At 33.6% G+C, this 26,817-nt stretch overlaps 1 protein-coding gene across 2 annotated transcripts in view; it reads right to left on the reverse strand.

Annotated features, from left to right (window-relative positions):
- The window catches only part of LOC132627417 (midasin), a 50,509-nt gene extending 37,285 nt beyond the window's left edge, over positions 1–13,224 (reverse strand). For both annotated transcript variants that reach the window (XM_060342760.1, XM_060342759.1), the window contains exons 1-14: positions 12,842–13,224; positions 10,407–10,750; positions 10,079–10,163; positions 6,614–6,888; positions 6,079–6,285; positions 5,647–5,807; positions 3,103–3,212; positions 2,903–3,022; positions 1,576–1,648; positions 725–847; positions 563–647; positions 394–490; positions 183–308; positions 52–108 (exon numbers count right to left, since the gene is read on the reverse strand). In XM_060342760.1, coding sequence (XP_060198743.1) covers positions 52–108; positions 183–308; positions 394–490; positions 563–647; positions 725–847; positions 1,576–1,648; positions 2,903–3,022; positions 3,103–3,212; positions 5,647–5,807; positions 6,079–6,285; positions 6,614–6,888; positions 10,079–10,163; positions 10,407–10,750; positions 12,842–12,946 — 1,968 coding nt within the window. In that variant the 5' untranslated portion in view covers positions 12,947–13,224. The remainder of the gene's footprint in view (positions 1–51; positions 109–182; positions 309–393; positions 491–562; positions 648–724; positions 848–1,575; positions 1,649–2,902; positions 3,023–3,102; positions 3,213–5,646; positions 5,808–6,078; positions 6,286–6,613; positions 6,889–10,078; positions 10,164–10,406; positions 10,751–12,841) is intronic.
- Between the last annotated feature and the right edge of the window lie 13,593 nt (positions 13,225–26,817).

Raw genomic sequence — 26,817 nt, forward strand, 5'->3', positions numbered from 1 at the left:
ATCATGCTTTATCAAAAACGAACAAAAATAGTTCAGAGTTCGTTCACTCACAGCCCTTTGGTTACGCTTAAGTAGAACCCTCCCAATACGTAAATCAGATGCCAGTTCCTGCAGAGACATTGCAAATAAGAAAACGAAGCTGCTATAGATATGAAAATATCACATTACAAAATAACAAATACCTGAATAACAGGCCTATTAATGGGGTATAAAGTCTCCACGGCTCCTACTGACCATATTTTAGCTATCTCTTTCATTACAGCCAACCGTTTTTCAGCAGTTGAAAAGGCAGCAAAGATATCTACAGCCTACAGAGTCAAATCATCCACCTGTTAGCATAACTGAAATATTTGGCAAGGAAAGATGAAATGAGCATCAGTTATCATGTTAGACCTCCTTATATATGTTTTCGCGTGCATAAGCTGAAAGACCATCCCCGTCAAAATGAAAACCTAAACCTGCAATTCTCTTGCACCATTTGAGAAGATCTCTGCAAATGAAACGCAAGGTTATAGCCAATAATATTCTACAAATTCAGATGAGGGATCATGACAAAGCTTACCTTAGTGAAAACCTTCCATGAGAACTTAAAAAGGCACCAGTTCCAAAATGACATCCTACTAGCTCATTAACTCTATCAAACGTTCCTGCAAGATGTGGCCAAAGAATTAAATAGACATTGTAGAGGTAGACAACTTATCAAGAACAACTAGATCTATTATACCAATAAGCTCTGCTGCCAGAGACTCCAATTCTGGATACCACTTGTTCACAATCTTCAGCAAGTCCTGATGACTTGAAGGTGCAATCGTTACTCTCCGCCAAAGTGCACTAACAGAACTCTTACCTATTAAAGAACAATGCCACTTTCAACTTCTAATGGAGAGTAACCCAAAAATAATGAGAAAAGGGCAAAATAAATAAAAAGATATACATTTTGCAATAAAATGAAGTCTTATCGACACCAATACATTAACAGCAAAACATTAGTATTGGTACCATGGCAAACGGTCATTAGAGACCATCTTTAACAGGAGCTACAAAAAAAAGTTGACAAATTCTAAGGACAAGCGCTTGTAGTTGTCATATATCAGAATCTTGTCACTTCTAAATTTGGAGCTAGCTTCACTCATGGTCTGAGAATGCTAGCCAACAATTGGAAAAAGACTCACAATTGTTGGAGAAGACCAGACCACCCAAAGACACAAGTGACTGACACAGTGGTGAAGGTATTTTTGGAAAGAGCTTTGAGAACTTCGAGGTCCCAAACTTACTTCTAATTGAAGGTAATCACAGTGCGAACATGTAGAAAGAAAGTCGACCAGAACTTTTGAGAGGCACTCAAGCAGCAAAAGAAGTTCAACTATAGAATGCAGAATCTATTTCTCAGCGAGCATCGAAACCATGAGCACGTGCTGATTTTTACAAATAGGCTGAGGAAAGATTGGGGTAACGACAGAATCCAAATACTAGCAACTAGGAAAAAATCAGACAAGTATAAGAAGAATGTTATTTTTTTGTTAGGTACATAGAATATGGATAAGTAAACCAAAATTTATAAGTCATGATACCAACCTTCCATAAATATATCTATCTTAGTGCTTGTCATCGTGGAAAATAGCCGAAAACCTTCATGCACTCGGATTCCCTGCAGTGGTTCATACGTGTTGGCGTTCTTTCATGATCAGAATAATATGCACAAGAAGCAGTATAGCATTTCACCAATCAACTTGTGAATGCTAGGATGCAAGGGCCAATTAGAACATGAAGGCCAAAAAAAGGGCCTAGCCTTTTGAACGAAGAATCGTGGCGGCAAACAGCAACATCATCTGTTTAACTAACTAAACAGGCAAGATATAACAACAACATACCCAGTGTAATCCCACAAGTGGGATCTGGGGAGGGTTGTGTGTACGCAGCCTTACCCCTACATTGTGAAGGTAGAGAGGTTGTTCCAATAGACCCTCGGCTCAAGTAAAGCGTATCAAAATCAGTAAGAAAAGGAAATACAGCAGTGGAGGGGCCATATAGAAAATAATGGAGAAAAGAACAGTAGCAACAACAAATAATACAATAATTGAAGCAAAGGGAACAATAGGTAATAAATATAATGGAAGAATAGAATAGTAAGACAATAATAGCAGTAATACTGGCAAGGGAACCTACCAACGACCCTTCTATCCTAATTCTCGACCTCCATACCCTCCTATCTAGGGACATGTCCCCGGTAAACAGGCAAGATACAGAAGAATGAAATGGACACACTGTCTGTTAACATCCTTTTTTTTCTGAGATTTGTCAAGAAATGGAATATGAATAATGATGGCTAAAGCTACTGAATATATTCCTTATGGGAAAGATATAGTTTAGAAAATCACAACTTGTCCAATGAATGGCAGCTTGGGAAGAAAAATAATATCACCTCCATTCAAAAGTAAAGACTAAAGAATATTCTGACTCATCTTCCCTACTTCAATCATCAAAGTGGACACTCCCTACTTCAATCATCAAAGTGGACACTCAATATCACTATCAAATTGATTTAAACGCGCATAAATATGCATAAGAATAATGTTATTAAGAAATACATATTAGCACTCCATATGAATGGTTGAAAATTACAAAAAAAAAAAAAAAAATTAACTTGAAATAAAACAGATGTTTCCAAGAAGCTAGTTGAAGAGCTATACGAAACTGCACAATAAGAAAGAGTAGGGCACCACTTACCTTCATAATATGCTTTTTAACGGATTGTAAAGTCAAGAGAGTCAAGATATTACAAACATAAACTATCAAGCTAATTAGCAAATTCAGACAAAGCAGCATGCAGTCAAAAGCATCAAAGGATAACCATGATAACACTAAATCTTCTAGAACAGATAAAGGTAATATTCCAAAATACCTCTCCATGCCCAGTGAAGAATGAAGTTGCGCCTTCTAACAGAGGCAATAAGATGCATTGAACATCAGGAGGTGCTTTATCAACATCCTCAAAGACAACCCAGAATCCATTGGAAACAGCCTGCACATCATAATAATCCTCACTCCATGACAAGGTAGGAATAATGAAATACCTATTGATTTCTCAAACGAGTAAGAAACCTGGGTAAGTGAACCAGGCTGCCATCTGAATTCACCAGGTTGCTCCGTACAGACATAAGTGCCAACTAACATCTTACCATCAACTTGCTCATCCATGTGAAGGAATAAAACTTGTATTTTTGAAAAAAAATCAAGAAGAAAACAGCAGACACAGTCAGAACGAACAAAGAGCTTTTTCAAAGCACCATAAGCAAAAGCGTAGTTAGCAGTTTATGCAAGTAGATGACTACAGACAATCATACTCGCATGTTGTACCAGTACACATTCAAACTTGGGAATCAAATGTCTATCCAACTTACAATTTTCAAAATTTTATGACAATGCATAAATCAATTCCAAATCTAGAAATGTCAACTTGACTATCCAGTGATGGTACCACATTCAGCTTGTGAAAGATATAATGAGTCTTTTGCAATATATGTTTAAGAATATAAAAACAACTCTGGTCCTCAAATTGTGCCATATCAACAGACTGGACCAACAAAGATCCACGAACATATAGAAAGCGAATGATGAGATGAAGAAAACCTACTCAAGGGTCATACGGTACTAAATTTAGCTACCCTATCAGATGCCTCCTCGGTACAGTTTGACTAATTTTGACTTCATGAACAGAAGCTTATACTACATTTAGCTACATTAAGGCCACGTTTGATTTCTTTTTAAGATTAAGATGTTTGAATCTTAATTTATATTTTCGAAGACTTTTGGACATAGATGCCATTTGCATATACAACAACAACATACCCAGTGTAATCCCACAAGTGGGGTCCGGGAGGGTAGTGTATACACGGACCTTACCCCTACCTTGCGGAGGTAGAGAGGTTTATGATATGCCCTCGGCTCAAATAAAGAAAAAGAACGCATTTCAAAGCAGTTTCGGAAATGAAATATTATTTGTAAATGAATATATGTTATACAATTTTGACCAGTATTTCAACTTCAATTTTGAAATAGAGAACTTGAAGCATGAATTACTGGTTCACTCACAAACATTTTTTGATGACTGTTCACTCAAACATTTGATGAAGCACACTCTAAAAGTTACTAGCAATGTTTGTGGTCAACGGTAGCGGGGGGAGTAGCTGCCAGGGGTGCTGGTAGTGCAATAATGGCCAGAGCTGATGACTATGCAGTGGTGATTGGTAGCGGTAGCTAGCAGCAGAGGTGATTGCTGGTGGAGGTCGTGAAGTGGAGGCTGGCAATGAGGTGTCAGAAAATGTTTAACTTGTTCCTCATCGGTCATCCAGGGTTTCTGAAGGTACTTAAACGGAATTAGGCTACTCAAGTCCCAAGGTTATGGCTCTTTCACAAGGTACCGCAGAGAAATTTTGGTGCGCCGATTTGCACGATCGCTTTCTCTCTTCGTGTTCTATCCCTTTGGTTTCTCCCTCTGAACTCAAACAATGGAGCTGCAACCAACAACCCCACCCCACATATATGTATATTCAACTCATCGAACCATCTAAATTGCTAGAGGCCCCTCATTAGGCTAATGAGCATAATTCATCTGCTTTTACTCCAGGCTCACTCATATTGACCTATCTCTCTCTACTTCAAAAAAAGACAGAGAAATGAGAAGAAGAAAAAGTTCAAATCCAAGTGCAAGTCCCACAACTGTGTTATACGCAAGGAAGGCCGTTAGAAAATGTTACACTTGTTTTTCATCAATTGTGCAAGGGTTTTCAAAGGAATTTAAATAATCTTGGGCTACTCTGACCCATCGCCTTAACGTTTAGCATCAGATGGTTAAATTCTTTCATAGAGTTGATTGGTGGTGGTGGCGAGTGATGGTAATGGATCACTGGAGGTGGAGGTGATTGGTGGGGGTGGTTGTGTGGTGGTGCCTGGTTGATTAATGTTGTCGGTTATATGGTGATCGTGACAGGGGGTGGGTGTGGCTAGCAGCAAACGGAGATGATCAATGGTGGTGGTTGTTGCCAGTGGGATGAGCTGCGAAAGCTGGAGGTGCAGGTGGAGGTTCATAAAGCAGTGGTTACAGCACATCTTCACATGAAACTTTAACTGAAAGTCTTAATGATTTTAAGACACATATAAGATCGGATGAATCAGACTTGTTCAGAAAAATAAGTGTAGTTATGAAATTAAAAGAGGCACAATGCATTTACAAGGTTGAGATCCGAATGACTCAGATTCGAAGCTCAATAAAGTGAAACAAACGGTCACTTAAGGAATAAACTAAATTTAATTACTAAAATGCATGCTGCCATTTTTTATTTAATTCTTTTGGAAGACTCAAATTAACCACATTAAATGAGGGAAAAGAATACATGAGACTTTTTTCCATAGATATCAACATCTGAAATGAACAATAACACGAACTTTAACCTTTTTCAAAAACTTCATGACTAGTTTTTGTCTTTTTTACTTGTTACATCCCTCTGGTCTTGAAGTCGAGTACATTAACTTTACAAGCTCAACCAAACATCCACAGCCAACAATCAAGCAACAAAAAATATTTCCATTATCTAAAATATACATATGCTATTGATGATTGATTTCACAAGGAGCAGCTAACAATACCTCGAGCCCCATGAAGTTCTGCTAACTTTGAAATCAATGCAGTTTTTCCTGCACCGGCAGGGCCATACAAAAGAACTGGCCACCTCTGACTAAAAGCCAGGAACACCATCTCATAGCTCTTCCGCATAGCAGAAGTCAAGATGAAAGGTTTCCCACAATCCCTGCATGTTTTAAAAAGATCAACGTTAAATGCTATTTATGGAACAAAGCAGCAGCATGGACAAAGAAATCCAGAAAGTTACAGGTCTATGATAAAAGGATCTCAAGGACCCCAATGATAGAAAGGATCTCAAGGACCCCACTTTGTAATTGACCCACTTCCGAACTATCCCCAATTGCTGAATCACCAACGTAAATGCCAACTTTTAAACGCATACAGCCCAATTACAAGCAAATTATAACAGAGATTGCTATTATTAGGTCTGCTCTTACCATGTCACCTTCTTGTCCCCCTTTAACAGCCCATTCTCCAAAATGGTTGAGGAGGATGGAACTAAAGAATCAAAGGATGAAGATTGTAATGAACGACATCTGTTCAATCCCATGCTTCCACCAGCTAAGTCACGATTATTTTTATGTGAGGATTCAAGATACCAGGCAGCTTTCTCCAGTGCTACATCCTGGCAATATTCTTCCCAGCTGTGGATTTGAAAGATCAATTCAAACGTGAGAAAACGTGTGAGAAGTTTCAGATCCAAATTTTAATAATTAGATGAAATGCCGCATATCATACTACTCAAATCTTGGCATGGAAGAATAGCATGAATCCAGAAAGAAGGAAAAACTACTCTTGAAGTCGAAATATTATTCATATCACAAAACTAGAGCATTAACCAAGAAACTAGCAGGCATCGGGTATCAAATATCTAACTCCAATTCCAGTAGCCTTTTCAAACAAAGGATCTGCTGTGACTTACATCAAGCAGTTGAGAACATTTACTCAATGAATTAGAATGCAATAACTTACCGCAGTAAAGAGGAACACGCTTCTTGAGAACAGAGATTGAATTTTGCTATAGCTCGGTCATTTAACTTCAAAAGTATTGACAGTATTCTTATCCCACACCATATTATGTCACACGTACTTCTATTTGGTTCTTCATCTTTACCCAAATAGTAATCATGAAACTGACTTATATTGTCCAAAAGGCAAGACCAGTCCCACATCGTGGCGAAAACTTCAGGCTCTGCTAGAAGGAGACGATGTGAAACTCGTACTGCATTCAGCAAACCAGCTCCATCCTAATAAGAGAGTAGTTAGGTAGCTTATAAAATTTGCTATGCTAAATTGGGTTAAAATAATACTTGTACCCAAAAATAGAGAGAAGAAAGCCACAGAAAATAAGGAAATTTTGAATCCAAATGGAGAAATAATTACCACATAGTTAGGACTAACAGCAACTTATCATCATAAACTTGCATAAGAAAACAATCTAATAATAATTAAGGTACTCAATTTAGCAATGTGTAAACAATGTAAAGCTCAAAAGACAACTAGCAGCCATCCTAATCTAGATATACAAAATCTTGAGCGCTTAGTATATAGACCATAGGTGAGTTTTCAGCTTGTATTTGCCACACATATACCTCATTACCAGCAAGGTTTGCCAAAAAACTTTCATAGATGAGAAAATTTTGAAGCAAAAAGTGACTATTAAAACAAACAAGCTCCACTGCTATTATGGTTGCACCATAATATTTCTGAACGAAGGAGTTAATGCAAATACCTATTGATGATAGCCCGCTCCCACAAAGAAAGTCCAATCCTATGCTAAGGACTTAAAGAACTCAAGTGGTACCTCACGTCACTTCAGAGTGGTCCCATTTATCAAATTCAAAGTGTATTCGGCCTCGGAAACGTTCCAATGTGATCAATTTTTCGTAGGGGTATTGAATAGTTACAGGTAAACAATTTGCGTGGGACAGGGTAATCATGAAACCTTGGCCGATGTATCTGGCGGCCCGTATTGTTTGTTGACCATAATTTATGAATTCAATTATCATAGGGAGCATATTTAGAATATCTATAAAAAAAGATTTTATGCTTGTTTCTTTCTCTTGTTTGAGACAAGTCGTGAATCTAGAATATTGTGGTCTTTTACAGTGAAAGAAGTTGGGACGAAGTTGTCAATAATAGATTACCTAGAGAAATAGGTAAAAGAAATTTCCACCCAAGATTTAATAGTTGGTCCATTCTCAGCCTCGGTAAAGTCCATCTTGTTGCAATAGGAATGAACAAAAACAAATAAGTTTTGGCTAATGTGATAAAGATACCAATTAGTGTTCCAAAGACTTTACCCCTTTTATTTATGCCAAATAGCTCAGGAACAAATATGTATGGAATAGAAAGATTCCAACCTCCCAAGTAAAGAACTGTTGCAAATAATGAAGAAACTAGTAGATTCAGATTTGTTTCTGTCTTTTGTTGAATCTTTTTCACGGCTCGATAGATAATTTGATAAGCCAATGATTTTTTTCCGTGTTTCAGAATGCGGTTAACCAACATGTTAACTAATCCATTACGATAAATTGGACCGGATTTTGCTGTTTTTTTTTCCTGCAGTACCTCGACGTGACATGAGCGTGAAAGGAGTTCAAGAATCAGTTTTCTTTTTATAAGGGCTAAAATCACTTATTTTGGCTTTTTTACCCCATATTGTAGGGTGGATCTCGAAAGATATGAAAGATCTCCCTCCAAGCCATACATACGACTTTCATCGAATACGGCTTTCCGCAGAATTCTATATGTATCTATGAGATCGAGTATGGAATTCTGTTTACTCACTTTAAATTGAGTATCCGTTTCCCTCCCTTTCCTGCTAGGATTGGAAATCCTGTATTTTACATATCCATACGATTGAGTCCTTGGGTTTCCGAAATAGTGTAAAAAGAAGTGCTTCGAATCATTGCTATTTGACTTGGACCTGTTCTAAAAAATTCGAGGTATTTCGAATTGTTTTCATTGGGCAAATCCCAATGCTCTAGCCTAACAACCTCAAACTAGCTCATGAGGTGAGGGCGAACTTGGGACACCTAAAAACCCTTGCACACCCAGAATCTGATACGTGGACAATATAACATAGGGGCTCAAACATTCTGTAATCAACATTATGATTGGGCCTAGCTCTATTATTTTCTTCTTTTTATGTTATTTTACAGAACACAATCTTTGATGCTCAGATCATGTAAAGAGACAACAAACCATCCCAAAACCAAAGTGGGCTACTTGACTGCTTAAAATGCAAGAAGAAAAGAAATTAGGCGAGCGAGAAACGCTTTTTTTTTATGAGGAGGCAAGTGAGAAACACTCACTTGCTTCATATAAAATTTAAAATATTTATCATACAAGGACAAATTCAAATAAACCTAAGGGGAACAAGAAAAAAGCACTAGAAAAAAACAAGCCCATTCACAACACCCACCCACCACTGTAAATAACTACGAACTTTAGGAAAGGACATAGAAGCCACAAGTCCACAACCAAGACAATAATATCTCCTTACTTCAGAAAGGGCCATACTGATGGAACAAAAGCTACTGCCTTCGTCCAAATTATGCGGCACACTTTTCTTTTTAGTGTGTCCTAAGAAGAATGACATCTTTCTATATTTAGAACAATTAAATTTAAAATTAATAAAATTATTTAACTTGTCAAAAAATCATTTAATTAATAAATTATTTACCTTATCAGAAAAATAATTTAACTTAAAGATTTTCATTTTACCCTTAATAATGAGATAATGAGATAATTATAGCCCTACCCCACGCAAATGTCTTTGACTTGTTTTAGACCATAAGTTTCAAAAGTCCTTACTTTCTTAAACTCTGAGGCCATATAAACTGGGACGGTGGGAGTGAGGAAGTATTATTTTATTCATTCATCACCCACCTCTGAATTATTCTCATGCTTCTAGTAAGAAATTGGAGCTTTTCCTCCTTTTCTTATCTGTTTCTTTTGCAACTCATACACTGCATCAAGTGCTACTGACACAACTAGCACATACTCCATATCATACGCAAGCCAAATTTGAAGTCTTTATTAACCCAACAACTCATATAAGTATATAATTACTGGATACAACAAATAATGCTCATAATCCAGGTCATGCCACACTCCTCTTATCAATTAAATTTGGTTTATATCAAAATTTTGTAAAATCAAGAAACACCATAGACATCTTGGTCATCATTCTCAAGTTAGAATTCACTGATATCCTCAAAGCTCAGGAGCAATCAACATCTACAGTCTTGGTACAAGCATAGTGTTTTCTGAATGTAACGACCAAGCAGTCGCATTGGAGTAAGGAGAAAACTAAGGAGAGGGATGGTGTCAAAAATTAGCTTTTAATGACAAGACAGAAGAAGACAAATTCAGAATGAGAATTACAGAGAAAATTATGGAGCAAAAGTTATATATTAAGAAAGAAAATACCAGACCAACTGCCTCCATAACTGATTTCCTCTGTCTAAACCTTTCGAATGGAGGGGGAGCAAACTCAAAATAACCCAAGACAGACCTGCGCCAAGGGAAACACTTGTTACTATAACAATTGAGACAGAAATGCATAAGCAATTCATAGGTATACAATATTATCCTCGATTACCGCGGACAGCTAAACAAATAATACTTAAATAAGGCAGCACTCAAGTGCTGTGGATTATTAACTTATGGTATATCATCCATATTCAGTAGGATATCCCATTGTTCAAAATAAACTTCATGATTTGATTCAAGGACCAAACAGAAGAATATACTTTACCTCAATAACGAACGGACCAAATCATGAGCTCTACAAAAAGCGAGACAAGCTAGTTCATGAAGCTTAAACCCCTTCCCTCTTTTAGCATAAACATCAATTATATGAATACTATCTTCAATATCTAAATCTTCAACTTCTCCACCATCTTCTTCTTGATCGACCTCCATCAAGTCACCATCATCATTGCACCTCAAATTCGGTACCAAACTAAGCAAGGAAACAGCTCTATCCACAATTTTCCGAGCTAGCGGGCGAAAACATCCAACCAGAGGGATTGTATACTTTGGATGTATCACAATTTCTCCCACGGCATTCACCACTTCTTCTTCTGTAACTTTATCACCCTAATAACAGTAAAGACGGAACTTTCATACTCAAGATAAAAGGTATTGAACACAATATTATAGCAAGATTTAACTATATTGTTGTATTAACTAATAAAAACTGAAACTTCCATACTCAAAAGAGAGATTGAACATAGAATTAGCTGATTATGATTGCCAAATTGTGAAATAAAGTCCCTTCTCTGTGTTGGAAAATAGAAGACGACGGGGTTTAAGAAAACGAATTTCCATTAACAATAAAGATGGAACTTTTGTACTCAATATAAAAGTTATTGAACACAAAAATTATAGTAAGATTTAACTATATTGTTGTATTAACTAAGACTGAAACTTTCATACTCAAAAAAGATAGCTAACACAGAAATTAGCTGATTATGATTGCCAAGTTGTGAAATGAAGTCCCTTTTCAGTGTTGGAAAATCGAAGACGGCAGGATTTAAGAAAAAAGAATTTCCCTTTTCCCCCTTCTATCAACAATAAAAGATAGAACTTATATACTCAATATAAAAGGTATTGAAAACAAATTATATGAACTATATTGTTGAATTAACTAACAAAGACTGAAACGTTCATACTCAAGAAAAGATATTGAACATAAGAATTAGTTGATTATGTTAGACTTGACTATATTGTTGTATTAACTAACAAAGACTGAAACTTTCATAATCAAGAAAAGATATTGAACGCAAAATTAGTTGATTATGTTAGATTTTCAGTACCTTGTTTAATAAGTAATCCAATTGGGATATAGAAGCATAAGATTAACTCAAGAAAAGATACTGAACATAAGAATTAGTTGATTATGTTAGACTTGACTATATTGTTGTATTAACTAACAAAGACTGAAACTTTCATACTCAAGAAAAGATATTGAACATAAGAATTAGTTGATTATGTTAGACTTGACTATATTGTTGTATTAACTAACAAAGACTGAAACTTTCATACTCAAGAAAAGATATTGAACATAAGAATTAGTTGATTATGTTAGACTTGACTATATTGTTGTATTAACTAACAAAGACTGAAACTTTCATAATCAAGAAAAGATATTGAACACAAAATTAGTTGATTATGTTAGATTTTCAGTACCTTGTTTAATAAGTAATCCAATTGGGATATAGAAGCATAAGATTAACTCAAGAAAAGATACTGAACATAAGAATTAGTTGATTATGTAAAATACTTAACAATGCTGTTGTATTAACTAACAAAGACTAAAAAAAAAAAACTAACGAAGACTGAAACTTTCATAATCAAGAAAAGACATTGAACGCAAAATTAGTTGATTATGTTAGATTTTCAGTACCTTGTTTAATAAGTAATCCAATTGGGATATAGAAGCATAAGATTAACTCAAGAAAAGATACTGAACATAAGAATTAGTTGATTATGTTAGACTTGACTATATTGTTGTATTAACTAACAAAGACTGAAACTTTCATACTCAAGAAAAGATATTGAACATAAGAATTAGTTGATTATGTTAGACTTGACTATATTGTTGTATTAACTAACAAAGACTGAAACTTTCATACTCAAGAAAAGATATTGAACATAAGAATTAGTTGATTATGTTAGACTTGACTATATTGTTGTATTAACTAACAAAGACTGAAACTTTCATAATCAAGAAAAGATATTGAACGCAAAATTAGTTGATTATGTTAGATTTTCAGTACCTTGTTTAATAAGTAATCCAATTGGGATATAGAAGCATAAGATTAACTCAAGAAAAGATACTGAACATAAGAATTAGTTGATTATGTAAAATACTTAACAATGCTGTTGTATTAACTAACAAAGACTAAAAAAAAAAAACTAACGAAGACTGAAACTTTCATAATCAAGAAAAGACATTGAACGCAAAATTAGTTGATTATGTTAGATTTTCAGTACCTTGTTTAATAAGTAATCCAATTGGGATATAGAAGCATAAGATTAACTCAAGAAAAGATACTGAACATAAGAATTAGTTGATTATGTTAGACTTGACTATATTGTTGTATTAATTAACAAAGACTGAAACTTTCATACTCAAGGAAAGATATTTAACACAAAAATTAAATAATTATGTTAGATTTTCTTTACCCTGTTTAATAAAGAATCGAATTGGGATATAGAAGCAAGCTCAGGGCAACGAAAAAGAAACCGCTGGAGCTCATAATCCACACGAAAACTCCCATCAAAAGACATTCTTTCCTTTTTTTTCTCTATTGATTCTTGAAGTTTCTTGATATATATGAACTGATATTAATTTAAAATCAATTTTTTCTTTCTTCTAAGTTGGTTACAGCTGAATGGACAAGTATGAAGGGGATAAAAAGCTTTGGGCAGTAACTAGGGTTTAGGGTTTAACGATTTTTGTTTTGCCGCTTTTAGTTTGATTTTTATATTTATATGTTTCGGCTGGGTTTAAGGGTTTTACGAATTGGGTCGGTGAAGTATTAAAGGAGTGTTTGGTTGTTCGTTACGAAGGAAAATATTGAGAAATTTTAGCACCAATCAGTTTATTTAATGGAACGAAATAGCTCAACTTTTTTTTTTTCCCCTTTTATAGACCATGAACATGGAAAACTATAGGGAATTACCTTCAAAAGGAAAATTATTAGTACGATTGTCGTTTTTTTAAGGGTGATTGACCTATATATATACATAATATAATTAAGAAACGTATTTACAAAATATAACGAAATTTTTCAATTTACAAAACATAGCAATAGATTTCTTACAAAATATATATAAAATTTAACTCAAGGTTTCTTAAAAAAAAAAAAAAAAAAACGAGGCTTAAAAAATTGCTCAAAATTTTGTGTATGAAATGTGCATATCTCGTTCAAAACTTAAAAAGTTCAATCAAAATTTTGTGTATGAAAACTATATGAAATATGTATAAATGGTTCAAGGCTTAACAATTTCGCTCAAATTTTTGTGTATAAAAATGGTATGAAATATGTATATCTCCAAGGCTTGTAATTTTGCTCACATTTTTTGTGTATAAAGTTCATGTTATGTTTCTGGAGAAATAACACAACTACAACAACATTATATACGACTTTCACACAATATTTAATGCTTAAAATAATCGCTCAAAATTTTGTGTATGAAATGTGTATATCTCGCTCAAGGCTTAAAAAGTTCGCTCAAAATTTGTGTATGAAAGCTGTATTAAAAATTTCGCATATATATACACATTTCATATGTTTTTCATATAGTTTTTATACACAAAAAAATTGACTGAATTTTTCAAGCCTTGAGCGGAAAAAAAATCATTTTTTTAAATAAAAAAAATAATTAAAAAAAGTATGAAAAATGAAGATCCGTTATATTTTGTAAATTTATTGTAATGTTTTGTAGATAACGAAAAGTATCGATATATATCATTTTCCCTTTTTTTAACCCTCCAAAGAAGTTCATCTTTTTTTTAACCTCGCTGTCTTCAAATTTTCAACATCAAAATCGGACTTAATTTCACATTTTGGCAATGATAAATTTACACGATCAGTTTCACAGGATTAAAGAAATTAATGGATCAGTTTCACGGGATTAAAGAAATTAATGTGTTGCTTCTTCGTTTTTAATACCTTGTGTAGGATTTCAAAATATATGTGTTAGCTACTTAATATTCTCTCCTAACGAGAGTTTTCTACTAATTTGTGAAAAAGAATTTTGAAGAAGGAACTGAAACACCATTAAATATCATTAAAGCTTGATTCAATTTTTTAGATATGTGTATATAAGATTTGTTTATATTTGGTGATATTGACTTTTATTGGAATCATTTTAAGGAGCATGAATATCATTGTCGGAGAAGTTTGGAGATGATTTAAGGTGAATTAGAGATGATTTTCAGATTGAAAACCAAGGCAGAAGAATACTTTATTCGTGGATCAACCCTTATATGTCTGTATATATCAACATGCTTGTTAGTATAGATCACTAAGTATGTCTGTTTATCGCGTCATTTATCAAAGTATATTACTATATATAATAAGGGTTAATGTAACTTTTTTGTAATCCTTAGTTAGAGTCTTGATTACATTACAACTAAGAGTTGTCAACTAAAGGTTGCCTCTTCCAAATTTATCTCTATATTTGTCTTATATTGTTTCATCTATTATAGGGTGTTTTAAAAATATTTAGGCACTTCAAAAAAAATGAATAATACAAAACTCCCTAGACTGACTTTTTTTTAAGGTGGTGTAACATGTACTAACTTCTTCATATATTTTATTTTACTCCCACTTTATTTCTTAATTACTTGAGGTGCCACACCTAATTTTGATAAATTTAGAAACTTTTAAAGTCCTTTTAAAACGCTTAAGAAATTGTGAATTGTCATGAAGTCAATTAAAAAAAACATGTCACTATGCATAATTTGAATGAGAGAATACACCACATTTGCAGTTACCTTAATTAAAACATGTTCTGCACACAAAAATTGAAATTTCTCTAATTTACAACTCTTTGTGAAACTTAAAAAATTTAACAGATAAAATTGGTCTTCATTTGGATTAGATATTGTTACCTAAAATATTTATTTTTATCTAATCATTTTTTAACAATATTGAAATTCGAATTTTTCATTGGCATGTTGTGTTGTGTTGTGTTGGTTTGTACGTTGATTAGCCATATCGGTCATGTTTAACAAAATTAACTTTTTTTGGGATATTATTTGGTGTGTTATAATATTTTATTTTTAAAATTTGATGTACGCATACTTAATAATATTTTCTATGCATAACGAACAATGTATGTTGTAGTTTATACTCCATTCATCTTAAAAAAATAATGCAAGGTGTACTACGCGGTCAGTCAGTTTAATTTTTGGTATAAATTCATAAATATATTTTTTAATATATTGACACTTAAAAGTACATAAAAAGAAATTATAATCTGAAATTGATGAGGTAGTTTAAATGTTGAGAACATCTTTGAAAAATATGTAGTTAATGAAATATTTTTTTAGTTTTCCGGGCAGTAATAATGTCAAACAACTTGTGACAAAAGGGAGTAAACTTTATATGTTTTTTGTGTATCTTTTTTTTTGGGTAGGTGAAAAAAATATTAGGCAGTGTTTGTTAGCATAAGGAACATGATTAAATGAATCATGAAGCATTGATTCTTCATTTGTGTTTAAAAAAATAATTAAAATGTACATTTTTTTAAAAAAAATCCATCTAAACTAACAGAAGGAAAAAATGGATTTTCTCATCCGTAGATTTTTAGAAAGTAAAACGAAAGTCTAATTATATTAAGAAAAGTAATTAATTTTCTTCATTTTCAATATACTTTTTATAATTTAATTAATTGCCATATGCAAATATTAGTAAAGTGTAAAATTTTAGTTTTATTTATTTGAAAGTTGTCTCTGTTTATAAGTAACCTCATTAAAATGTCAACAAAAAAATAAATATAGCATATATAATTGATGTCTCTAGAACCATACTATTTTTCTTAGGCTTAATGCGTATGCAGCTCCCTGAACTTGTTTCTTTTTTCCATTTTGGCACCTTAACTAAGTGTTGTACCTATTGAACCCCTAAACTCGTCCTCAAGTGTGTTTATCAAACACAATCCGACTTATATAGTATTCTATCTTCAATGTAGCAACATGCTAATATATATTCTAATTTAATTATGTCATCTTTTAGCTAAGTCTAGCAGCAATTGAGAGAGAAAAAAGAGTAAACTCTTAATTAAACTGGCAGTGAAAGAGCAGAACCAGTAGAAACCGACACATGCATGACCTAAAAAATAGATTACCACACGTCCAAAATATTACTTCACCTTCATTACCATAAATTAATTTTTGCTTCTAATAAAAATCAGATTTAGAGGGTTTGATAGTCACACTTGAGGATGAGTTTAGGGGTTTAATAGGAACAACACTTAGTTGAGGTGCCAAAATGAAAAAAAGAAGATAAATTTAGGGGGCTGCATATGCATTAAGCCTTTTTCTTATTTTTGGAAGAAAACGCTGTAGTTCATATTAGATGATGTTAGAAATTAAGGACTTTATGTCACGTAGTTCTTTGAAGGTAAAAAAAGGTCTAAATTAAGGGCAAAAAAAGAAATTTTGTTCAATTTTTAAATATTTTTATGCAATCTAAATATACGGGAAGTCTTTATTTTTTAAGAGTTTGCAGAAAATATCGAAGTAATCTTTGAATAACTTAATATCACAAAAGCGAGAATAAATAAGAAAGAATTACAAATTTAACTTTTAATCTTAGTTTTGGGCTCGTGCTAGGGTTTGCCGAAACTATCAAACTAATCTTTGTATAACTTAATGTCACAAAGAGCAAGGAAAATTAAAAAATAATTACAAATTTAACTTTTTATCTTAGGAAGCCCGGGCTAAATGCCACTAGTTAATGTATATCCATGAAAATCTTTGTATGATATACACATGTCACAATGACGTTTTCATATCTGGATTTTAACTCCAAACCAGTTGAGAACACCTCAATCCTCCTTAGTTTTTTCGTATAACTTTGTCTAGGTGTTTCCAACTAATTTCAAATACATCACTCAAAATATACTATTAAAGTTTCACATTCAAGTTTAATTGTGATTCCAAGAATGAGATTTTTGTATGATTTTGCCATTAATGAATTAACAGGATCTCTGTGGTGCAACGTTGAAATTCACTAATTCCAGAGGTGATGTGACAATAGATGATCAAAGGAATTAATCCAATAAAGTGTCGGGTGCATAAATCTTGCAGTATTGCTAAAAATCAGGATTTGACTATTTACTATCTTTCTTTTTGGACTACAATTAATCTTTAGCTAAAACTCTTTCAATAAGTATTCATAGTGATGCATACATATCAATTTTCCCATTTTTAAGGTGATAACTTAAGAAATAGTATCCTTGCTCAGCAAGTGATCCAACTTTCTACAGGCAATTTGCACGATTGTACTTATTCAGTGGTGGTCTTTAACTTTTGCCCCTCAAATTGGTGGTCTTTAAGTTTTGCCATTCGCTAAAACCCTTTGCTTTCGGGTTCGAACTCTCGCTCAGTCAAAGATTTTTAAAAAATTCACAAGGTAGAGTTTCGTAGCCAAGTTAGGCCTATTCTGACCAAAGTTAAGCCTTCAAACATAGTTTGAAACTCTGTTTTAAGCAAGAGCTTGCAGTCAAACTCTCTTAATCAGTTTGATCGATTCTTTGTCATCAGGCATAAGCCAAACTCTACCCTTGAGATAGAGGTTTGCATTAACACAATTTTTTTTTTACTCAGTTGGAATTTTGTAAAACTCCGACTTAAGGCCTAACTTTGCTACGAAACTCTACATTGCGGTTCTTTTTTTTTTTTTTTTTTACTGAGTCGGGATTCGAATCCCAAACCTCATGGTATTAGGCGAAGGGCAAAAATTAAAGACCACCAATTTGAGGGGCAAAAATTAAAGACCAGTGCATTTGAAGGTCAAAAAAAAAAAAATACTTTCTACTAGTGGTCATGAAAAAGATATCATTGGAGGGGAGTATAAGTTGAAGAAAGGAAAAAAGAATTTTTAGAATTTATGATCTTAATTAAACATATCATGATGTTTTTGCGGTTATAAAAGTAGGAATGTCATTAAGGTTAAAAATTGCGAGAGTTTGACTTTATTTCCTTATGTCTTTTTTAGTAATCATGGTTATTAAAAATAATTAGTCTAAAAACTTGTTATTTTAGAAATTCAAAATATAATTAATTATATGGCAACAGCTTTACTAGTAAGGGAAGACTCCACAGAAAATGAGCAGAGTAAATGTTAGTCTCAAAATTTTCAGGGACCATATTTAGATTTGGGGTTGGGGTGGGGGATGTGAGGCATATGAATACGACCTTTCCTAGCTGCCGCTTTTTGACTGATATTGTGTTTTTTATGCATGTAATATATGTAGGAAGTGAAGAAGGTACCACATTCTTACTATGAAATTTTAAACCATGAAGGCAAAACTGCTCATGAAGTACTTACCGAGGAACATGTAAGATTAAAAGGACAAGGAGACGTATGGTTGAAACAAACAGCAAGCGGATGCTCGCTGATAGCTGGACTTGTTGCTACAATTGCATTTGCCGCAGCAGTTACAGTTCCAGGCGGCTATTATGAGGACAATGGGTATCCCATTTTCTCAAAAAATTGGGCTTTCACCTTATTCGCCGTTTCAAACGGAATATCACTCTTCAATTCTTTATTAGCATTTGTTTCTCTTTTAACTTCTCGTCAAGCGGAAGAGGCTTTTTCGCACGTTTTGCCAGACAGTCTATCTATGGGACTTCAAAGCATGCATGCCTCCATAACATTCATGAACATTAGCTTTTGTGCGACGTTGTATCTTGTGCTCATCGGGAAGAACAGATGGCTTCTTCCTCCTTTGGCCCTATTTGCTTTGGTCCCTATCTTTTCACTTGTGCGATCGCTATTCCCATTCTTTTCCGCTGTGTCTTCTTCAACACCTGGACTTGGCAGCGTCTTTAGCAGAAAGAGCAAAGCTGGTTGGTCGACTATTGAGGTATAGAAGAAATTAATGTCCTCTATTATGATCTCTAGAGTCTAGAGTACATATTTACTCTAGTTATCTTGCCATGGTTTCTTCACTTCCGTTATTTCCTTTTTTGACTTAATTTGATATGCTTTCTCCTGAGATGAGGGTTTATTGGAAAAAATCCCTCTACCTACTGAGGTAGGGGTAAGATCTGTGTATACTATACCCTTCCCAGACCCCTCTTGTCGAATTATACTGGGTATGTTATTGTTATTTTGCAATTTAGCCTCACAACGTCATTCCTCTCTCTCTCTTTTCAATAGATAATTGTAAGTGTAAATTTTTTTGTCAAGCCATTAATGTGAAAACTTGAATATTGACATTGAATTCTCTATAATGATGTTGTTATTAACTTTTTTTTTTCATTGTTATAGTGAATTAATGTTATATGTTTATAGTAGCATTTAATGTCTAAATCTTATTCAGACGTTATTATAGATAAAAATTATGCAAAAACACCATCTTATTTTCCCAATCATGACCTTATGTTCTTATCATCATTATTTTAATTTATCTATTATTTGTGCTCTTTTATTTTTGTATAACATGAATGTATATTGTCAACACGAGTACGATTGAAGTACTACATAGTGCATGCATGCAACCAACTATATGGTGTACTTATATTGCATAGTACCGCCAACCATCAAGACAACACCTTTTCTAAAAAAAATTGACAAAAAATGGGCCTAGTCCCGCTCGATATACTAGACTAGACGGTCTATGCCCGTGCTGTGCACGGGCCTAACGCTTTAGATTATAGTGCATTTATGTGCATGTAGTTATTTTTAAATAGTGATAATATATATATATATATATATATATATATATATATATATATATATATATATATATATATATATATATATATATATAGAGAGAGAGAGAGAGAGAGAGAGAGAGAGAGAGAGAGAGAGAGAGAGAGAGAGAGAGACAGAATATATATATTATGTTCAAAACACGATTAATATAACATTATAGTTTGTGCTCCGTATCTAAAATTTTATTATATTAATGTTAGCTATGAACACAAAATCGGCAAATTTATTAATATTTTTTAAAAGAGAAGACTTGTTTAAAAGGAAACTATTTTCTTCTCTTTGAGATAAAACAATAGCAATATTTAAGCATCAGTTGATACTTTCAATTTTAATTTGATTAATTTAAAGGTGTAAAATACTTATTATTTTTTATCAAACATTGAGAATCTCCAAAGAAATTAGAAGCGCTTATGATAGCGTATGATTATTCCCATTTGTGACCGACGGTTGAAATTTTGATTTGGACAATTCTAATTCAAATTATTAAATTAATTTTACATGTTTAAAACGAAACAAAGTAGAAATTGATTTTTTATTTAAACGAAGAAATACTATTTTTTAATTTTTAGTAAATATTCTCGGTTTAGCTCATTTTACTTGTCATGTTGTCTTTTGCATGGTTTTTTAAGAAAACGTCGATTAGAATTATAATTTGACTAATTTACCTTATTCATTATTTGATCTTCATTTGATATATTTTTTTTTACGACATTAATTTCTTTTCACATTTATTAGAGTAAGAATAAAAATAAAAAAGTAATTAAATTCTATCTTATTTTAAAATATAAATATATTAAGTATATTTATTTTAGTAAACATAACAAATAAATGACATGGCGGAATAGCAAATACAACAGTTTAATATCTAGATTAGATCTCAGGCTAATATAAAAAAAGAAAGAAAATTGTATGGTTTGACTACTTAACCTTTTGAAGAAAAGCAATTTCATGGATTGACACGCACGTGGTAATGAATTCATCATTATTGACTTAATGAGATACATTGGAAATTACATGAATATTGTTTGATTTTTTAATAGGGGGTGCACTTTTTTTTTGGACATTATTAATTTGCACTATTTTTATGCATATATATATACTATGTTCAAAACACGATTAATATAACATTGCTCCCACTAATGGGTTGATACGCATGTGGCAATAAATCCATCATTATTGATTTAATTGTTTGATTTTCTAAGCATTTTTGTATTTTAAGTATGTTGTTGTACAATAATTTCATTTGCTCCCTCTAATGGGTTGATACACATGTGGCAATGAATCCATCATTATTGATTTAATTGTTTAATTTTCTAAGCACTTTTTTTTAACATTGTTTGTTTTTTTTAATATGAGATTCACTTTTTTTTTTAATTATTGCTTGATTTTGTTAATATGGAATCCACTTTTTTTTTCCCGTGAGTTTGGATGCGGTGGGTTCCAATTACTGGTTGGTGTTTAATATGAGGCCTACATTTTTTTTTTAAATATTAGTAGTTGTTTAAAATATGTGGGCCACAATTTTTTTTTTTTTTAAATATTAGTAGTTGTTTTTAAATATTAGTAGTTGTTTAAAATATGTGAGCCCACAATTTTTTTTTAAATATTAGTAGTTATTTAAAATATGTGGGCTCATAATTGTTTTTGGACCCACAAACGGACGACGAAAAAGTGCTAACGGACGACCAAAGGTGCCCACACTCACCTTTCTATATAGTAGTAAAGTAAAGTAAAGTAAAGTAATAGTGATGGCCCGTAACACGTGAAGGAACTTTCATTTAGATCAACTTTATTTTGATAAGACATTGCAGATAAATCAGATATATACATCATTCACGTAGCAATTGTTAGATGTTACTTATATACACTTTGGAACAAAATATACGTCGATGGCTACATCATATACTAATAGGTGTAAGAGTCACATTCTTTATATCAACTAATCTTACAATAGCAATAAGTGGCTGACGTGCATGAACTCAATGAGAAATGAATTTGTAACAAAAATCAATCATGCACCACCATATCCAAGTGCATCTCTTCCCGAATTTATGGGATTTCCAGTTCTGTTAATATTCACAACTGTTCAAACCAAGCAGCGAAGACAACATGAAACAATCTCTAGCACAAGATGAGAATATCAAGTAAAGTGAAAAGGCAAAGAAGGGGAACATTCACGAGACATGAGCAAAAACATGAATATGCTCTAACTCTTTAAGTGCTCTAAAAGGAGAATGCAAGGAACTATTTGAACTGGAAGTGATTTTTGTTTTGCTTTGATGATGGTGTCAGCAATTGAGTTCATTTCGGTTACAAAAACGAAATGATAGAAAGAGTGCAACCAAATTACTCACACATTTTATGTAGCAGTGAAAGCACCTGAATTTTCTGGATATGAAGCTAGCCTGGACACCATGGTTATTTAAAAAAGGTGCAAGAGGATATGCCTGACTTCAGCTGCCTCAGTTTCTCAAAGACAATGCAAAGATTCAACTGTTTATAAGAGGGCTAATTTAATAACCACCTCTTGAGTTTTTAAAGTAGAGTCACCAACAGTGGAGCTTTAAAAGATCATCTCTTGTTCTAAAATTAAGGAACCTTTGGAATATCAATTTTTTCAAAAGAAAGTAGAACAACAAAACCATTATAAACTCTAACTAATCAACCCTTTTCATCAAAGGGAAGCAAAAAAACTAAATAGGAATATCTTGTACCTGATCACCAGAAAAAATAGCCCAAGCCAAGGGTTTGTTGAAAAGAACACTTCCTCTAATCATACTCAAAATGCACCTTAAAACTTGAATCAGAGAGTAAGCAGCAGCTAATCCATTGGCTATCACCAAAAATCTGCAAAAAGAAAAGACAAAAAAGTTCAAATGTTTAACAAAGTTCAGATCTTTAACCTTTAGGGTGTGTTTGGTAGGGAAAAAATTCCAAGTTTTTTAAGTTTGGTTGATCAATATCTTTGAAAAATATTTTCTCTATGAAAACAAGTTCATTAAAAATGAGGAAAATGACTTTCTTGGTGAAAGTAAAGAAAACAAGTTTCATAAGTCTTCCACTCCACCCCCTCCTCTAGCATAACCCATCCCACCCCCACCCCACCCTTAATAGCTCCCACCTCCACAACCCCCACACCCCACCCCTGCCCATAGTGTTTGCCTAGATTATATAAATATTTTGTCTATTTAACTACGGAACACCAACAATATAAAATAAAATAAAATAAAAATGTGATAATTAAGCTTAATTATTATTATAAATGTACGTGCAATTACCCTGGTGGTGATGCGAGGAACGAATCACATAATGAAATCAATTAGGCAATGAATCCACAATCTTCGCAGAACTAATGTGATCTCACTCCTACAGCCTGCACCAAAAACTTATGACTTATTTGATGACATAGCTCTTCTATCAGATGGAAAAATTGTTCACCAAGATTCTCGTGAAAACAGTTTAGAATTTAGAGTTCTTCAAGTACATGGATTCAATTGCCCTGAAATAAAAGGAGTAGCTGATTTCTTACAAGAAGTAAGCCTCATTCACAACTGATATTTTTTAGTATTTCTAATCGCGGAATATTTCAGGTTTCTGATTGAGTCTTTTACTGTATCGATAACTGGTGAGGTAACGGAAGGATCAAGAGAAATATTGAGCACATTGCGATGAACTTTATAAGTTTGTTATTGGGAGGGAATTTTGTGAAAAATTCCAGTTATTTCATATTGGTCAGAAGCTAAGAGATGAGCTTGTGTCCCTTTTGACAAATCCAAAAGCCACCCTGCTGCTTTCTAACCAAACAAAGTTATGGTGTTAACAAGAAGGAACTACTGAAAGCTTGATCAGCTAGAGAATTCCTTCTTGTGAAGAGGAGGAATTCATTCATATATATATATAGAAATACACACACACACATTTTCAAAGAATTGAATTTTTTTTACCCTTTTAAGTTGCTGAATGCTAATCTAGAGGTAAACAAAGTGTTTTGTTCTACTCTCCAGCTTATCAATGGCTTACATAACCCTTTTCTTCTGTAATGAATAATCAATCCTGTCGACATATAATTAAAATGCAAGCATGATAACCATGAAAATAATTCCAATTCATAGCATCAAGACAACATACATAGTTAAATGTAAGTTTATAGCTTTTGAGGCCTTTTAAGAGCTCCATAGAACTCTGCGTGCCGGAAAGAAGATTTCTTTGGAAAGCACCATAGATGAATTTATGCAAGTATATTTATGCTTCTGATGTGGGTCAAGGTCAAGGGAAAATAAATTAATTTTTAGCAACAGAGTGTGAAAGCAACTCTATCTTTACTTCTGCTTATATAAGTTTCTGTAAGAAGATCGCTAATATGACTACACAAAAAAGGTAAATTTTGAGAAGGCATTTCACATATGAAGCTGCTACGATCATGTGAAAGACTTTCCAAAAAAATAAGGTGAAAAACTGCAAAGGCATAACAGAGAAAAGGAACAGAAAGGAGAAAGTTTATGTTTAGGAAAAAATGAGAAGATGCAATAAATATAAAGCACAAAGGTCCAGTTAAAGTGGAAAGGAACTTAGCATTTATGCAACTTATCATACATATAAGAACATGCAACTGGAGATATGCACACCATTGAAACTTTGCTAACCTTTCTAACCTTAATTAGAAAGGCATTGGGCGTACCTGTTGTTTGTTATTATTCAAATGATTAGGCGTACATGCTAATGCTAATGGCAAATAGTTCGACATATGCAATGTGACATTGTCCATTATACTCCCACATGATTTACACCCAGATAATGGTAAAATAGAATGTTGTTGATATTTGACACAAATATCTAGATTTAGTGTCATTTACACTTTACTTCTTAGCACTTTCATCGCAAGTTTGAATGCGAATTGTTGTATATGAGCTTATGTTGGTATGTTTATATGAATAGGTACAACAAGGACCAACGAAGGGGATTCCGGGCAGTTTTGAGTGATTCCGAGGCTGTGTACGTCGATTGAACGTTGCGAAGGAAGTTCCAGCACTTGAAGGCAAAATCTGACCACTGAAGGGCCTCATGCGCTGGCCATGCGCCGCACAGCCAGCGCAAAAAACACCCTTCCTGACTCTCAGAAGGACCAGGCGGTGGTCATGCGCCGCACGAGAAGAACGTAAAGGAGATCATGCGCTAGTCATGCGACGCACAGCCAGCACACAAGAGGCGTCAGTTATCCTATTCAGATCGGGATTTGGCCAACTTATCTCATATTTACCCTAGCATATAAATAGCCGTTTTTAACATTAGAACGACGGCTTGGACGAATTTTGAGACTTGTGAAACTCTCTCTAGGTTTTATTCCTCTTCTATTATTTTTCTTTTCATAAAAACCCTAAGTTAATCATGAATTCTTCTTTCGTTTACCAAATCATGTGTAACTAAACACTTAAATTTTGGGGTTGTGGCGTAGCCATGAATATTGACGTTTGACAAGTATTTCATTCTTAGTAGCTTGTTCGTATGCAATTGCTTCACTACTTCTGTGTTTAATCTCTTGATTGTCTGCGCAACAGTTAAGTTCTATTTACTCATTGATATACGTGCTTGGGAGAGACGTTGTTAATTTGGAGAAGAAGTAATGAGATTGTGATCTGAAAATCCCTAAAAGTTGGGCTAGGATTTGTGACTAGGATAGGAATATACTTAGTTACCGCAATCAATTATATACCGTGCTCTTATTGCATTCTTGATAAGTCGATACCATAGGAATATAGGAGGAGAATTATCGTGAATCGGGGAGTAGTGGTTCGGAAGAATACTACGGACAAATTATTCGGTTAATTAGCTATTGTGAACAAAGTTGCTAAGGTGTGATACTTGACTGACTCAATAGGATTGGTGAATCACCCACGACCCTGGAATATGTTATATCCCGTGTTTTTGCGTATTTGAAAATTTGGACTAATCTTGCCTTGTAAGAAATAAGGCTATGTTTGTATTCTATTTAACATATGTGTGATATTCATGAAATTTTTTTGAAGCGGAAATACGGAAGAAGGAAATTGGGCTCAACAAAATTTAAGAAAAATGAGGCCCAAGACTTAAGGGGGTGGCCGGCCAAGAGGCTTGGCCCAAGCCCACAAGGATGGTCATGTGCTTTGCATGTGACAATTAAAATAAAGGGATCTCTAGTCATCTTCTAGTAGAAGATTCAAGAAGTTCTCACAAAAAAAAAAAAAAAAAACTCTCAAGAACTCCATGGCCATTCGGCCGAATAGGGAAAAAGGAAAAAAAATATATATATCAAGCCTTTAGATTTTGATCCAAGAATCACTTCCATCTTGAATTCTTGATAAGCTTAAGGCCCTCTACAACTTGGCATAATTAGTTTAGCGGGAGAGCAACGTTTCGACAAGTTGAAGTTGAAGAGAAAGGTAAGAATTGATTCCTTTAAGTTATGTTATAAAGTTTTATTTATGTTGTAGTGTATGGAAATGGGTAGAATTTGTGGTAAAATGAAAGTTTGTTTGGTGGGTGTGTATGTATGTATATGGCCGAATATATGTGGGTATGGGTAGGTAAGAATTCTATTCTTTTGTGTTATGAAGTAAGCATATATGTTGAAATGATTGGAATTAGATGAGAATTTTAGAGTTGTGATGTGGGTGTGTGAAGCCGTGTGTGTGTGTGTGTGTGACATGGCCGTGAGCCATGGTGTGG

The sequence above is a fragment of the Lycium barbarum genome, chromosome 2 (genome assembly GCF_019175385.1).
Source record: "Lycium barbarum isolate Lr01 chromosome 2, ASM1917538v2, whole genome shotgun sequence".
NCBI lineage: Eukaryota > Viridiplantae > Streptophyta > Magnoliopsida > Solanales > Solanaceae > Lycium > Lycium barbarum.